The sequence below is a fragment of the Pseudorca crassidens genome, chromosome 9, assembly GCF_039906515.1.
Source record: "Pseudorca crassidens isolate mPseCra1 chromosome 9, mPseCra1.hap1, whole genome shotgun sequence".
In the NCBI taxonomy this organism is placed as follows: Eukaryota; Metazoa; Chordata; class Mammalia; order Artiodactyla; family Delphinidae; genus Pseudorca; species Pseudorca crassidens.
In genome coordinates this window covers 16107812-16120871 of record NC_090304.1, presented here as the reverse complement: position 1 = coordinate 16120871, position 13060 = coordinate 16107812, and the positions used below count along the sequence as shown (strand labels likewise).

Below are 13060 nucleotides of genomic sequence, written 5' to 3'. Positions count from 1 at the left end.
TGTGGGTTCCCAGCCTCTTAACGTTTAGAAGCTAAGGATGCTTCCCATGCTTTTCCTTTGAAATTTAAGCACTTTTTTCCCTTCTTTATTACTCACATAATATACATTCACTATAAAAAGTCTGAAAATACAGGTAAGCAAAAAGAAGAAAGTAAGGTTCATTCCATAAGCCTGCCTCTAAGAGATGATCATTAATATTTTGCTGTTACTTTTCAGTCATTTTTGTATAAAACATAGGCATGTATGTATACATTTTTGTATAAAGTATATATACCTATGGATGTGTATATAACATTTTTGTCCAGAATGGGATCACACAGCAAAACACGTTCTCTTGCTGCCTTTTTCCCTTCATTTATCATGAATGTATTTCCAGATAATTTCATCTTCATCTGTCGGTTCTACATGACTTTAAGGGCTGTATAGTATTCCATTTTGTACATGTTCCCTAATGTATTTAACTGGCCTTCGGTTTATTTATTTTTTGTTTCTGTAACCAAATGGTGAACACTCAGGTAGCGTTCAGGTTTTCATTAGCATAAGCAGTTCTGTAGTGCACAAGCTTGGAGTGCACATCCCCCAGCTTTACTTTCAAGGAGCCAGGCCAGTGCCTGATGCACTGTTGGGATCTGCAGGCACTCCTGAGAAGAGGCCCTGTTATGGGTTGGGGAGACTACTTGTCATCCAGAAACTGACTTGCCTTTGTTTCTTCATAGTTGATGTGTGAATTCTCCTACATGTTTAATTTCTTAATAGATGGGATCGAGGAACCAATCACCTCCTGTTCAACATGTTGCCTGGAGGTCCCCCAGATTATAACACGGCCCTGGATGTCCCCAGAGACAGGTAGGTGTATTTAGGGCTGTCCCCGTGATAGGGTTCTGAGGATTAAGTAAATGCAAGACCCTTTCGTTCATGAGAAATCATATTTCTCAGCCCACTGGGACGTACTTTGTAACCAGAATTGTTTGTTAAAGTGGAGAATTGTCCTAGGCCTTTTCCTCCTCAAGACCTAGAAGCATCAGACCTGCCTAAGTCTGTTGGGGAAAACCAGTTGGAGCTTAGGTCCCAGCGGGGCATCTTTAAAGTTTGTCTTGTCTTCCTAGTCTGGGTTGTGCTCTCCTGAGCGTAACCTCTCCTCCAGCCCCCGCACGGCCTGGTTCCTCACTGGCTTGTGTCAGCTTTCTCCGCATTTGGGAGCATTTGCCAGAGGTAGAGTCGCAGCTACTGAGGGGAGAGGGCGTGGCTGTGTAATTGGAGCCCGTAACATCCGGGGAATGAGGGCACTCTGAGTACCATTTACTCTCTGTTTCAGTCAGTGGGCTTCTTTCCTTCCTTCCTAATAACACTTCCGAACAGGCAGATCCGGTGTGGGGCGGCCATGACGTCACGGCTGCAGTTGCTTACTGTGTTTTGGCCCTTTTGTGCATTGACTGCACCACCTCCTGGAAAACTCAGGAGGGAGGTGCCGCTTAAGGTTCCTCTCCCATCACTGGGTTCGAGGGTCTGAAGAGAGCAGAAAGTTTGGGCCCAACATGTGGGTCCGGGGCAATACTCAAGGTAGAGGATTATTGTAATTTCATATATGAACTCATTTATAACTAACTTACAGTTATTACAGTTGATATTTATTACAGTTGATCTTTAACTCTTAAAAGATCATTATTACAGTTGATGTTTATTATTTATTACAGTTGATGTTTAACTTTATTGATGTTTAACTCTTAAAAGATCATTGTTACTGAAAAAGGTGAGGCCAGCTGTGGGAGGCCAGCATTGTCATTTATGAAAATCTACACTTAGTACTGCTTTTCCCCAGAAGATTAAATCTAAGCCCTCTTTGCTTTAAGTGATTATCTAGAGTCAGTATTGAGTTTCTATCTGGAAATACAATTATCACTAGAAAAGACACACCCCAGGACCATTCCTCAACTTTGGTGTAGAAACCATTTTGGACGATAGAGGGCAGTCAGGCCACACAAATTCTGTAGAAACCATCTAAACGCAAGGTGATCCCTGATTTGGCTCTCAGCCCCAGTGTTCCTGAGTGGGCTGCTGTTCTATGCGTTTGGTTGTTCTGGGAAGGTGAAATACTTTAGAGGGTAGAGAAGGGAAGGGAAAGAGCTGTTAGGAATGCAATGTCTTCACCTGCGGTTCTGTTTTTTTTTTTTTTTCCTTCAGTATGTGGGCCTCTCACTGCTGTGGCCTCTCCCGTCGTGGAGCACAGGCTCCGGACGTGCAGGCTCAGCGGCCATGGCTCACGGGCCCAGCCGTTCTGTGGCATGTGGGATCTTCCCGGACCGGGGCACGAACCCGTGTCCCCTGCATCGGCAGGCAGACTCTCAACCACTGCACCACCAGGGAAGCCCCTCTGGGTTTGTTTTGAGAAGGGCTTATTTCTGTTTGGGACATTTCACTTTTGCTGACATTTTGGTATATGTATCTGCATGGGAGAAGTATTTTATTTTTATCAAGTGCACACGTTAAAAGGGGTTTCATTTCTCTGCAGCAAAGTGTCAAGTAATCAGGAGAGAGTGTAAGTCCTTGCTGGTACTTAGGTGTTAAGGGTCAGGAAGGTTAAATCGTTTTCCCTGTGCATGTGTTTTTTGTAAGTGATTATAGACAATCCTGTAGCAAGTAATGAATCATCATATAGTCCTCCTTTATCTTTCCATGGGAGAAATATCATTTTGAAGCCTAGGTAGTCTTCTGGGTGGGGTAAGGATAGTAGATTTATTTGTTAATTTTTCTTATCCTTTGTCCTTGCTTCTGGATTCAGAGGAGGCAAGAGCCATGAGTGTAGAATGGTTTCAGCAGGAGCTGCACATCTGATTATTCAGAAATTAGAAAACAGACAGGCTAGATTAGACTGTTTCTAAGATTCCCCTGAAATCTAAAGTCCTAGGTGTGATTATTTAAGAATTACTTGACTCAGGGAAACGCAAGGACCAGGACTGAAGCAAATGTCCGCTCAGAAAATACATCTTTTATGCTGTTTGAATCTGTTTTTCTCTTTCAGGTTTTAAAAATCCTATGCATGGTACACATATACCTTCTTGGTACAAGATTAGAACAATATGCAGGGGTACAAAGAGTAGAAGTATGCTTTCAAATCCTCCTCTTTTTACTCTCTTACTGAGAGGTAATCACTGTTATCAAACACTGTATTTTTCGAGTCTTTATTTGATGGATTTATAGTCAAACACACACATGTATATATTCACATACCCATTTTATTTTAAGTCAAATGACAGCAAATTGTACCTCTTCAATGTCTGACTTTACTGATCTTTGTTTTCTCAGACACATTCTATAATTTTATTACTACCTTAGATTTTTGTTATCCTTTCTTTGCACGTATCTCTCACAAATTTCTACTTTCGTATGGGTGTATATTTATTTAAACTTCTTACGGAAACTTTTAACCTCATATAAAAGAAGAGAAACCAGTACAGTGAGCCCCGCACACCCACTGTCCAGCTGTGATGTCGTCAACTTGATTTATCTGTATTCCTACCTGCTCCTCGCTAGATTATCTAGAAGCAAATCCCAGATGTTATATCATTACATCTGTAAACATTTCATTTGAGGCTCTGCATAAGAGCTTTTTAAAAAATGTAACTACAGGGGCTTCCCTGATGGTGCAGTGGTTAAGAATCCGCTTGCCAATGCAGGGGACACGGGTTCAAGCCCTGGTCCGGGAAGATCCCACATGCCGCGGAGCAACTAAGCCCGTGCGCCACCACTACTGAGCCTGCACTCTAGAGCCCGCGAGCCACAACTGCTGAGCCCACATGCCACAACTACTGAAGCCCGCGCACCTAGAGCCCGTGCTCCGCAACAAGAGAAGCCACCACAATGAGAAGCCCGCACACCACAGCGAAGAGTAGCACCACAACTAGAGTAAGCCCACGCACAGCAACGAAGACCCAATGCAGCCAAAAATATATATATATATATATAACTAGAATACTATTATCATACCTAAAAAAATTAACAGTAGTTCTTTAATACCACCAGATATTCACCAAATATCTAGCCATTGCTCAAATGTAGTTGTCTCATAATTTTTTTTTTTTTTTTTTTTTTTTTACAGTTTGAGTCAGTAAACAAACAACGATAATCAGTAGAATTGGTCAGTTTCTCTTTTTGAAAAACCTAAAACGTGAAGCTTTATATTTGAGGAATTTGCGGGCCTGATTAAAAGGAAGCAAAAGATACACTTGCAGACGAACTGTGTTCAGGCTCTGTGAATACTCACATGGGAGGAGGCGAGCTGTGAGAGCGTCTGGGAAAGACCCAGGGTAGGGATGCTGAGTCCACGAGGCCAGGCTGAGAGGAGGAGGGTCGGTGATGTCCCTGAGTCAGGAAGTCCCGGAAAGTGCTGAAGATTCTGGTGACCCTTGCAGTGATAGAACGCCTGGTGTGAGTGTGGTCATCATAGTGATGCTTTCTTAGCTGCAAGGTTTGTATTCAGTCTCTGCGGCTTTGGAACGGATCTCTGATTTGGGGATACATAATGGGAAAACAGAATGTGCTTCTCAGAAATTTACTTTTCAGTCAATGTAAAACACGTGTTCTGTAAAACAAGGGAGGCTTACAATTTTTTCTCCATTATAATGTTAGGGAAAGCTTGGCAGAAGAAGATACAGTGACTTCGAGTTGAAGTCTTAGCAGCAGGGCCGGTGTGTGGGTTGTTTGACTAATTGCAGTGGTGACTCTTCCTAAGATCACACACCAGATTGCACATGTGTGATCTGTGGCAGGAGACATGCTTCGGGTTGCATGCTTTCCTCCTACCAGTGCTTAACCCCCTCCCTTACCCCCGGGGCTCCAGGTACAGAGTAACAGTAAAAGTTGGCATCATGTACACCTGCTTCCTTTCTCACTACATACACATGCTCCTGTCCTCTGGGGTGTGGGTGTAATTACCTCATCACCCACTACCCTGGCTTACCTGGACTGCTTGGTGCCTGTATGTCGGATCAGTGTTTGCTTCTCTGCACATAGGTTGTGGGGACCCATGCAGTCTGCTTGCCATCATGGTCATGGAACCCACCCAGATTCATGTTGGACGGATTCATTGCTGAATGCCACTCAAGAAAAATAAGACCGTATGTTGATACGAAAGCTAGTTACTGAGTCTTACATAGAGGACTGGCAGCTGGAGAGGTTTTTAGCCTGCACGTTACCTCCCTGACCAATTCTTGGTTTCCTAAAGCTTAAACAAACACATTGGGATTTCCAGGGGTGGTTTGAAAATCTTTGAACTTACACTGGTCATGTTAGAAGGGAATGTAGGCTGTCATCAGGGCAGGGAGGGGATTGGTAGCAATCAAGATGGCACAGAATGTGGCTTTTCAGTTCATACACTTTGGCTCAGACTGTGCAGTGCATGGAACTGGCATCACTCTGCCCCAGTAAGTGATTTGATGGGTTTGCAGCCCCAGGGGCAGAATAACTGTAAAAGTTGGTGTGATATACACCTGCTTCCTTTCTGATGAAGTGTCATTGTACTACTTGCTGGATCCAATTAAAACAGAGTCTTCTTGGCTTTCTAACTAAGGAGAATAAAAGCTCATGCATACAGACTGCAAGAGAAGCACTAAATGTCCAGTTCTGGATTCTGCTTCCTGTAGACGGAATTGCGTTAATAAGACTGAGTAGCTGGAATGGATGGTGAGAGCTGGTAGAGGTTACGCGATGCACACGGAGCTCTGGGATGACAGTGGAAAGAACTGCTCGGGGCGGGAATTGGAGAGAGGCTGGGGTGTAGGCAACATGAGATGTGATACTTTGCCGTCACCACTGCTTTCTTTGTCCATTGTCCCCTGAGATTCCAGTCAGTGGGGTTGGTAAGTGACTTCCCCAGCCAGTTGTCCTGTACAGACCTATTATTATTGCTGTTATTGTAAGTGTGTTTAAGAGTTGGGTATGACTTTTGGGAGAGGTGAATGGGATCTGAATGAGGTGACAGAGGGGCTGTTCAAAGGGAGTCCTCCTGGCTGTGATGTATTTTAAAACACAGAAAGTGGGGAAAGACTACTTAGGACCCCGAGGAAGGGTGGTGACTCAGGAACAGGATGCAGCTGATGTCCAGGAGGTGTGATTGTACAACATTGAGCACAGTGCCTTTGTAGAAAACGGACTTAGTAAACATTAGCTGTGGTTGATATTGTTATGAATATTCAATTACCCCTTTCCACAGAGCTTATCAGAATGAAGACCTTCTCTCTTTCTCATCATTTGACAAAATCCTTTGCTTTCAGGGCTCTGTTGGCTGGTGGTGGCTTTTCTACATGGACTTACCGGCAAGGCTACGACGTCAGCATTCCTGTCTATAGTCCGCTGTCAGCCGAGGTGGACCTTCCAGAGAAAGGACCAGGGTGAGGAGCATTCGGCACAGCAGGGTGTGCTGGGAGATGCCGGCGAGGGCCAAAGCATCGATTACAGGCCAGGGTCTTTGAGTCTGCCATTTCCCTGCCTCACCCCAACTTTACTGATCCTTCAGTTCTCTCTCTCGCTCAGTCAGTTTTGAGTGCTGTCTACCAGGCTTCCCAAATCAGAAATCTATGTGGTGTCGTCAACTCTTTCCTCTCCCTTACTTCCTGTATCAGAATAAGAAGTCCTATTGATTCTGCATCCTACGTATTCAATATTTTCTAGCTCTGTCTACCTCTCCGTCTCTCTGCACCCACCCTGCGCCAGGCGACTGTCGTCCTTCCTTTGGATTGCTGAAATGGCTTCCTCTGTGGTCTTCTGCCTCTGGTCTCGCGGTTCTCCAGTTTGACGGTTGGCATCACGTTGTTCTTGGGAAGCCCAGAGTCCTTAAAATGTCTTTCAAGACCCTCGACTACATGACCACTGTCTCCATCTCTAGCTTTTTTTTTTTTTTTCCTTAGAATAAGCTTTGCTCTCTCAGTTTTTCTGGGCTGTAAACATTGTCTGGAAATCCTTTTCCTCATTTTCATCAGACTAATGACCTGCTCCCGTCCATCGTCCATCCCCAAGACCACCTCCAATTTTGATGATTTGCAGGAGGACCCACAGGACTCAGTGTGTAGTCATACTCGTGGCTATGTTTTATTACAGCAACAGGATGTAAATCACAGTCCCCAGAGAGCAAAGGCACATGGGGTGACGTCCGGGGACACCAGGGGCTTCCAAGGGTGCCCTCCCCTTGGCATCACACAGGAGGGGCTTACTTCCCCCAACACCAAGTTGAGACAACCGTGTGAAATGCTGCCCACCAGCTAAGCTCGTTAGAGATTCAGCGCCCAGGGTTTTTTTGGGAACGAATCCCATGGGCAGTCTCTGCGTAGCACGTGCTGTGCATAATTCCAGGCTCCCAGAAGGAAAGCAGGTGTTCAGTATAAACCCTGTTGTCTGTACAGTTTGGGCCCAGTGAGCCATCCTTACAGTTCTCCCCCCAAATCGAAGTTCTGTGCACCAGCCGAGGGCCAGCCTTTCGAAAAAGAGAGCCGTCAGTCTGTGTTAACTCTGCTCTGCACAAGGTGCTGCAGGCATCTAGTGGGTGGAGGCCGGCGATGCCGCTAAATCTCTATGATGCCCAGGGCAGGCCTCACTACAAAGACTCATTGGGTCCAAGTGTTGGCAGTGCTGCGGCCGAGAAAGCCTGGGCAGGACAGGGTGTGAGCAGGTGAGGAGCGAGTCTGGCAGGCCGGCTCAGCTGCCTCTGGGCCTCTTTCTTAAGACTGCTCGGACGAAACTCTTTATCGTGTCATCTCTTGAGTATAATCTAGCTCTCTCTCTTTTTTTAAAATAAATTTATTTATTTATTTTTGGCCGTGTTGTGTCTTCATTGCTGCGCATGGGCTTTCTCTAGTTGCGGTGAGCGGAGGCTACTCTTTGTTGCGGTGCGCGGGCTTCTCGTTGCGGTGGCTTCTCTTGTTGCGCAGCACGGGCTCTAGGTGCGTGGGCTTCAGTAGTTGTGGTGTGCAGGCTCAGTAGTTGAAGCTGGCGGGCTCTAGAGCGCAGGCTCAGTAGTTGTGGCGCACGGGCTTAGTTGCTCCGCGGCATGTGGGATCTTCCCGGACCAGGGCTCGAACCCGTGCCCCCTGCATTGGCAGGCGGATTCTTAACCACTGCGCTACCAGGGACGTCCCTAGCTCTCTTACATTGGTTTAGGACTGTCACTTCCCTTTAGACTTAATCCAGGGAAAAAAACATACCGAAAGGAAAAGATTCAGTGAAGCTGAAACAAAGGAGAGCAAACCACTCCGAACAGTAATTACCTTCAGAGAGTAGTTTCAAAGATTTACAGGCTGTTTTCTCGGTGGTGTTTTCTTGGTAACTTAATCTCTAATTTTTGTGTATAACTAGGCTGAAATTAACATCTTTAGATGGCTTAAGGCTGCAGTTGATTTCTAAACTTCTGATGTTCAGTAACTAGATAGAGTAGCGCTGTACCTTCAAGGGTAGCAGAAGGACACTAAAGGCTGCGATGGGCGTGGTCCTCCCCCTGCTGGCCAAGGGGTGGATTTCTACAGCCCGACTTAGACCCGCCCTCTCCATTTCCCCACCGGTTTTGCAGTCTGGCCCTGCAGTTGTGTTTCTTTTACAAACAACACTCCCCTCCCTCTGAAAAAAAGGGGGAAAAAAGCAAAGCAAAGCAAAGACAGGCTCCAGACTCATCACACTTTCCAGGGACTTGGGAGGAGGCAGTGTGGGTGACCTCGAGGCAACATTTGGGATCTGTTGCTCTTTGTGAGAGTTGCTTTTTAAGGGAATTCCCACACCTCTTGAGGGCTGCATAGAGTAGTAAGAGGCTTGTTTTTATTTTAAATCTCTCTCAATATTTTTCAATGGGAAGCTGAGGACTGCTGCTACTGATAGCTTCTTCTCACAGCTGTGTTGGCCTCAGCTGGAATTCTTGTCATTTTCTCTCTAAAAGGAACTAAATTGGGAGTTTACAACTGTTACTATTGAGGGAGACTTCGAGTTCTCAGCATGATTTTACTTAAGCTTCGATATCAGCACTGCTGGGAGGAAACATGAAAGTCATAGCTGGTAATTTTAGTCCTTGAAAGAAAAACAAATCCACCTTAAGATTTTGTTTGCTTAAAACTAAAATGGGCCTACTCCATCGACCAGCCATCTGCCGGGTCAGGGAGAGCCAGCATGCAGGCAGGGGGAACATTTTTAGACTCTTGTTCACATCTGCACATTTATGTAGAAAATGGTAGTGGTAGGTGGGGACCCAGGGAGCCTGGTGGCTGAATGTCTAAAAATAGAACTGTGTTCTTAACAGTGAAATCCAACCCAGAGCCTTTCTTTACTCAAGAGTTTCTTTGAGCACCACATGTTAGCATCTGTATTTATTTCTCTGTCTATATAGATGGGTCTCTCTCTCTCTCTTTCTCTCTCTCTCTCTCTCTCTCTCTCTGTGTCTACGTGTATTGAAAACCATGCGTTCATATCGGTATCTTCAATTCCATCCAACACTGCAGGGGCATTCTGGTTTTTCTCTCTTTCCATATGTGTGTATATATATATATATATATATATATATTTTTTTTTTTTTTTTTTTTTTTTTTTTCACTGCGCCTCTTGCGGGATCCTAGTTCCCCAACCAGGTATCGAACCTGGTCCGTCGGCAGTGGAAGCGTGGAGTCCTAACCACTGGACCGCCAGGGAATTCCGTCTCTTTACATATTTGTGATTCCCTTCTCTGACAGTGAGAAATCTGGCTCCCCTTATCCTCAGTGTCTTATCTGATCAGCCCTCTTGTATGGGACCAGAATTCTGTCGCGTTGTTGCCGCTGCCCCCTCACTGCACAGATACCCTCTCCACGCCCACTCAGACTCTGACCCTCATGTAGCGCTCCTGCTCTCCCCATCACCCCAGGACAGATACCCTCCTCACCCTTCTTGAGTCTGACCGCCGCCCGCACTGGAGTGATGCTACTCTTGCCATCACCCTTCCCCACGCTTTCAGCCTGCCGGGCCTCTAACAGTCTCCTGGGCTGCCCGGATGCCCTCCTAACCTCACCTGGTCTCAGCATCCCATGCTGGGGGGCCATAACTACCTCTACCCCTTCCCCTGTCACTCCTTTAGGGATCTCGTACTCTGTGCCAGGCCACCTCCCTGCTCTTCCCCCAAGTAGAAGCTCTCCCCCCACTGAGACGTCAGCATTCCCTGTGGGCGGGCCACCCCGCTGTGCAGAAGCACCCTCTTCCCTCCAGGACTCCAGCACTTTACCTCCTCCTGCATGGACACCCCCTCGGATACCAGCATGTTTATTCTTGTTCTTAGCAGCCCGGAGCACCAGTTTTATGTTGCTTAAATAGAAAATCTCCAGAAATATCCAGCGAGTCCCAGGGCTCCAGGACATCCACCGTAGAACCAGTGTCTTGGGAATTGGAAAGACCTTTAGAGGCCGTTCAGCTCTAACTTAATGTATACCTTTTGCTGTTACTTCTTAATGAAAAGTTTTCTGATTTGTCATAAGAAGGACTCAGCACCTCACAAGACAGTTCATTTCATTTTCAAATGGCTTTAATTGTTAAGGTGGTTTCCATGCTTGTCTTGAGAGTTTGACTGTAAATCTTCCTCCTGTTTAAACAGACAAGTTTGATTACAGAAATACTTTGAATGGAGGCGGTCTTCACTTTGGGATGATCTGAGAGTGCTCCCCGTATGTGATCTTCCCATCATAAGTCATCCCTCTGAAAATTAAAATTGCTTTTACAAAAGAAAAATAATTGAGGCTCAGGGCTGGGAGTAGAATTCAAGAGTCTGTTTCAGTGGCTAGAAGGAATACTTTTGGCTGTAAATATACAGTGTATTGTTCAATAAAACGTGATTTAGGGGGAAGTTGCCCAGGATGAGCGAAACCAGTCGCTACAGCTGATCCACACTGTCTCCCTGACGGGCTGCTGTTCCACGTCTCTCTTACCTCTGCTTGCCTCTACCCCGGGCTCTGGGTCTGCACTACCGTCCAGGGCAGCTTTCTCAAATAGAACTTTCAGCGAGGAGATGATCTGTATTCGTGCTGTCAGGTGCCCACTGGCCACATATGGCTGCTGAGCAGTTGAAATGTGGCTAATGTGACTGCGGAACTGGATTTTAAATTTTAATAGATTTAAATGGTCTCACGTGGCTAACTGCTGTTGGGCAGTGAAGTTCTAGGGAATCTGCTTGTCCCTTTCTTTCCTCCCTGTGGTGTGGGCAATACCCTTTGCTTTTAGTTCAGCTATAGAAAGAAATGACCAGAAGAAATGGCTCTGAGGATTTGAGAGCCATGCACAGCTATGGTGACTGCTGCTCTGTTGAGCTGAATTGCTGGCAGGGAGAGTGTTCACCTTCTCAATCACTGCTCTGGGTCTTGTGGGCATGAAGCGTAATGCTTGGGAAGGTGCCACCTGCTCCGTTAGAGAATGATTATTCTTTGGCCATGGGTGGATGCATACGGTGTTCTCCAGCTGGACCCTCCAGATAAGCCTGAGAAACCGTGGAAAAACAAAACAATTACCCTTTCTTTCTCCCAAAGCAAGAAGGAAAGCGGTGGGATGGGGAGTGGGGTTCAGACTGTGGCCTTTGGGTTGTTCCTCATGCATCGCTTCCTGTTATCTTCCCTGGTGGCAGTACCTAGAGAGGTGTACGTTCAGTATTTTCCCCGGTCTGTACCAGTTTGAGGTAGATTTGAGTGAGTCCTGCTTCTAGGTCTGATGGGGGTTTCATTTCCTCTGGAACCTGCTTTATATTCTTCCTTTCTTCTACAGTGATCCCTGCTGGTCCCTCAGCCCATGTCGTGTTTATGCTCTGTAACCTGTCTGCCTGCGGGAGGGAATGACTTACCATCTGGTCTCCCCAGAGTCTTCCCCCATCTCCTGGCTTACTCACTTTGTGCTCACGTTTTGTCTCTCGTGGAGATTAAAATGGCGCTAGCTTCTTGGAAGTCCTCCTTTCACTCCATTTTCCTGCTATCCGGATGTTAAGACTGGTTCTATCCCTTGGTGAAGATGGTTTTTTCCACTTGTTCTCAGTGCCCAGTCTGGTCTTCCCGAGTCCCTGTGGCCTTGAGGATGGGGATGTTGAGTGGCATAGAGTGCCACCCAACAGCCGGAAGCAGTCTTTCACCTATTCTGCTTTCACAGCCACTGCTGTCCATTAAGACCCCTTGTTTTCCTGTTTGAAGGATGCAGCCCGCTCTCAGTTCCTTTTCAGAGCAGAGAGCTCATATAGAACTAATGGCAACATTTGATGTTCTTCCAAATAATCAACCAGTCAGTTCGTTTCTGTCTTTACACATATACATACACACACACGTTAAAGCATGTTCCCTTAGCTCGGCATATTATAAGCATTTCCTCAAAACATTAAGAACTTTTCCCAAATGAAATCTTTAATGACGGCATGACGCTTCAGCATGTGAATGAGACATAGATTGCTTTCTTAGACTGTATAATATTTTAGATATTCAACAATGCCGCAGAGTATAATTTCCCAAAAAGTCAAGGATGTGAATAAAGAAGGGTGAGAAAATGCTTGTTGCCATTAAGTTTAATAACAAAGTTGGTCTCACCTTGACTCGCACAGCGGCTGCAAGGTCCCAGTCCCTCGTTTTGTCCTTCGTAGGCCACGGCGGTACTTCCTCCTGTCGTCCCAGATGGCTCTGCATCCCGAGTACAGAGAGGAGCTGGCCGCCCTCCAGGCCAGACACGGAGAAGCGGCGTTAGTCCTGGACAAGTGCACCAACCTCTCCGAGGGCATCCCCGCTGCCCGAAAGCGTTGCCACAAGCACCAGGTCTTCGATTACCCACAGGTGCTGCAGGTGAGTGCCACCCGGCTCCTCTCTCGGGGCTCGGCACAGGTCACATCCGCAAGGTGAAACTGACCCCAGCAGACAGGTGTTTCCCACGTTCAGCTAGCAGCACTCCCCAAGGGGAGAGGAAGACAGAGTGCTCTTCACTGCAGCCATGGACCTCCAGGAGCTTTGGCATCTGTGTACTGTTTGTGCAAAGCTGCTTGGCCTGTGAGCGTTCCTACTCCTTTCAGATCTTCATCTTACTGCAAAAGCACAAATCCCATAGATTT

General features: G+C 46.4%; 1 protein-coding gene across 2 annotated transcripts in view; it reads left to right on the top strand.

Annotated features, from left to right (window-relative positions):
* EXT2 (exostosin glycosyltransferase 2) overlaps positions 1 to 13060 on the top strand; it is a 120248-nt gene that overhangs the window by 739 nt on the left and 106449 nt on the right. For both annotated transcript variants that reach the window (XM_067749324.1, XM_067749323.1), the window contains exons 2-4: positions 757 to 846; positions 6270 to 6386; positions 12602 to 12797. In XM_067749324.1, coding sequence (XP_067605425.1) covers positions 757 to 846; positions 6270 to 6386; positions 12602 to 12797 — 403 coding nt within the window. The remainder of the gene's footprint in view (positions 1 to 756; positions 847 to 6269; positions 6387 to 12601; positions 12798 to 13060) is intronic.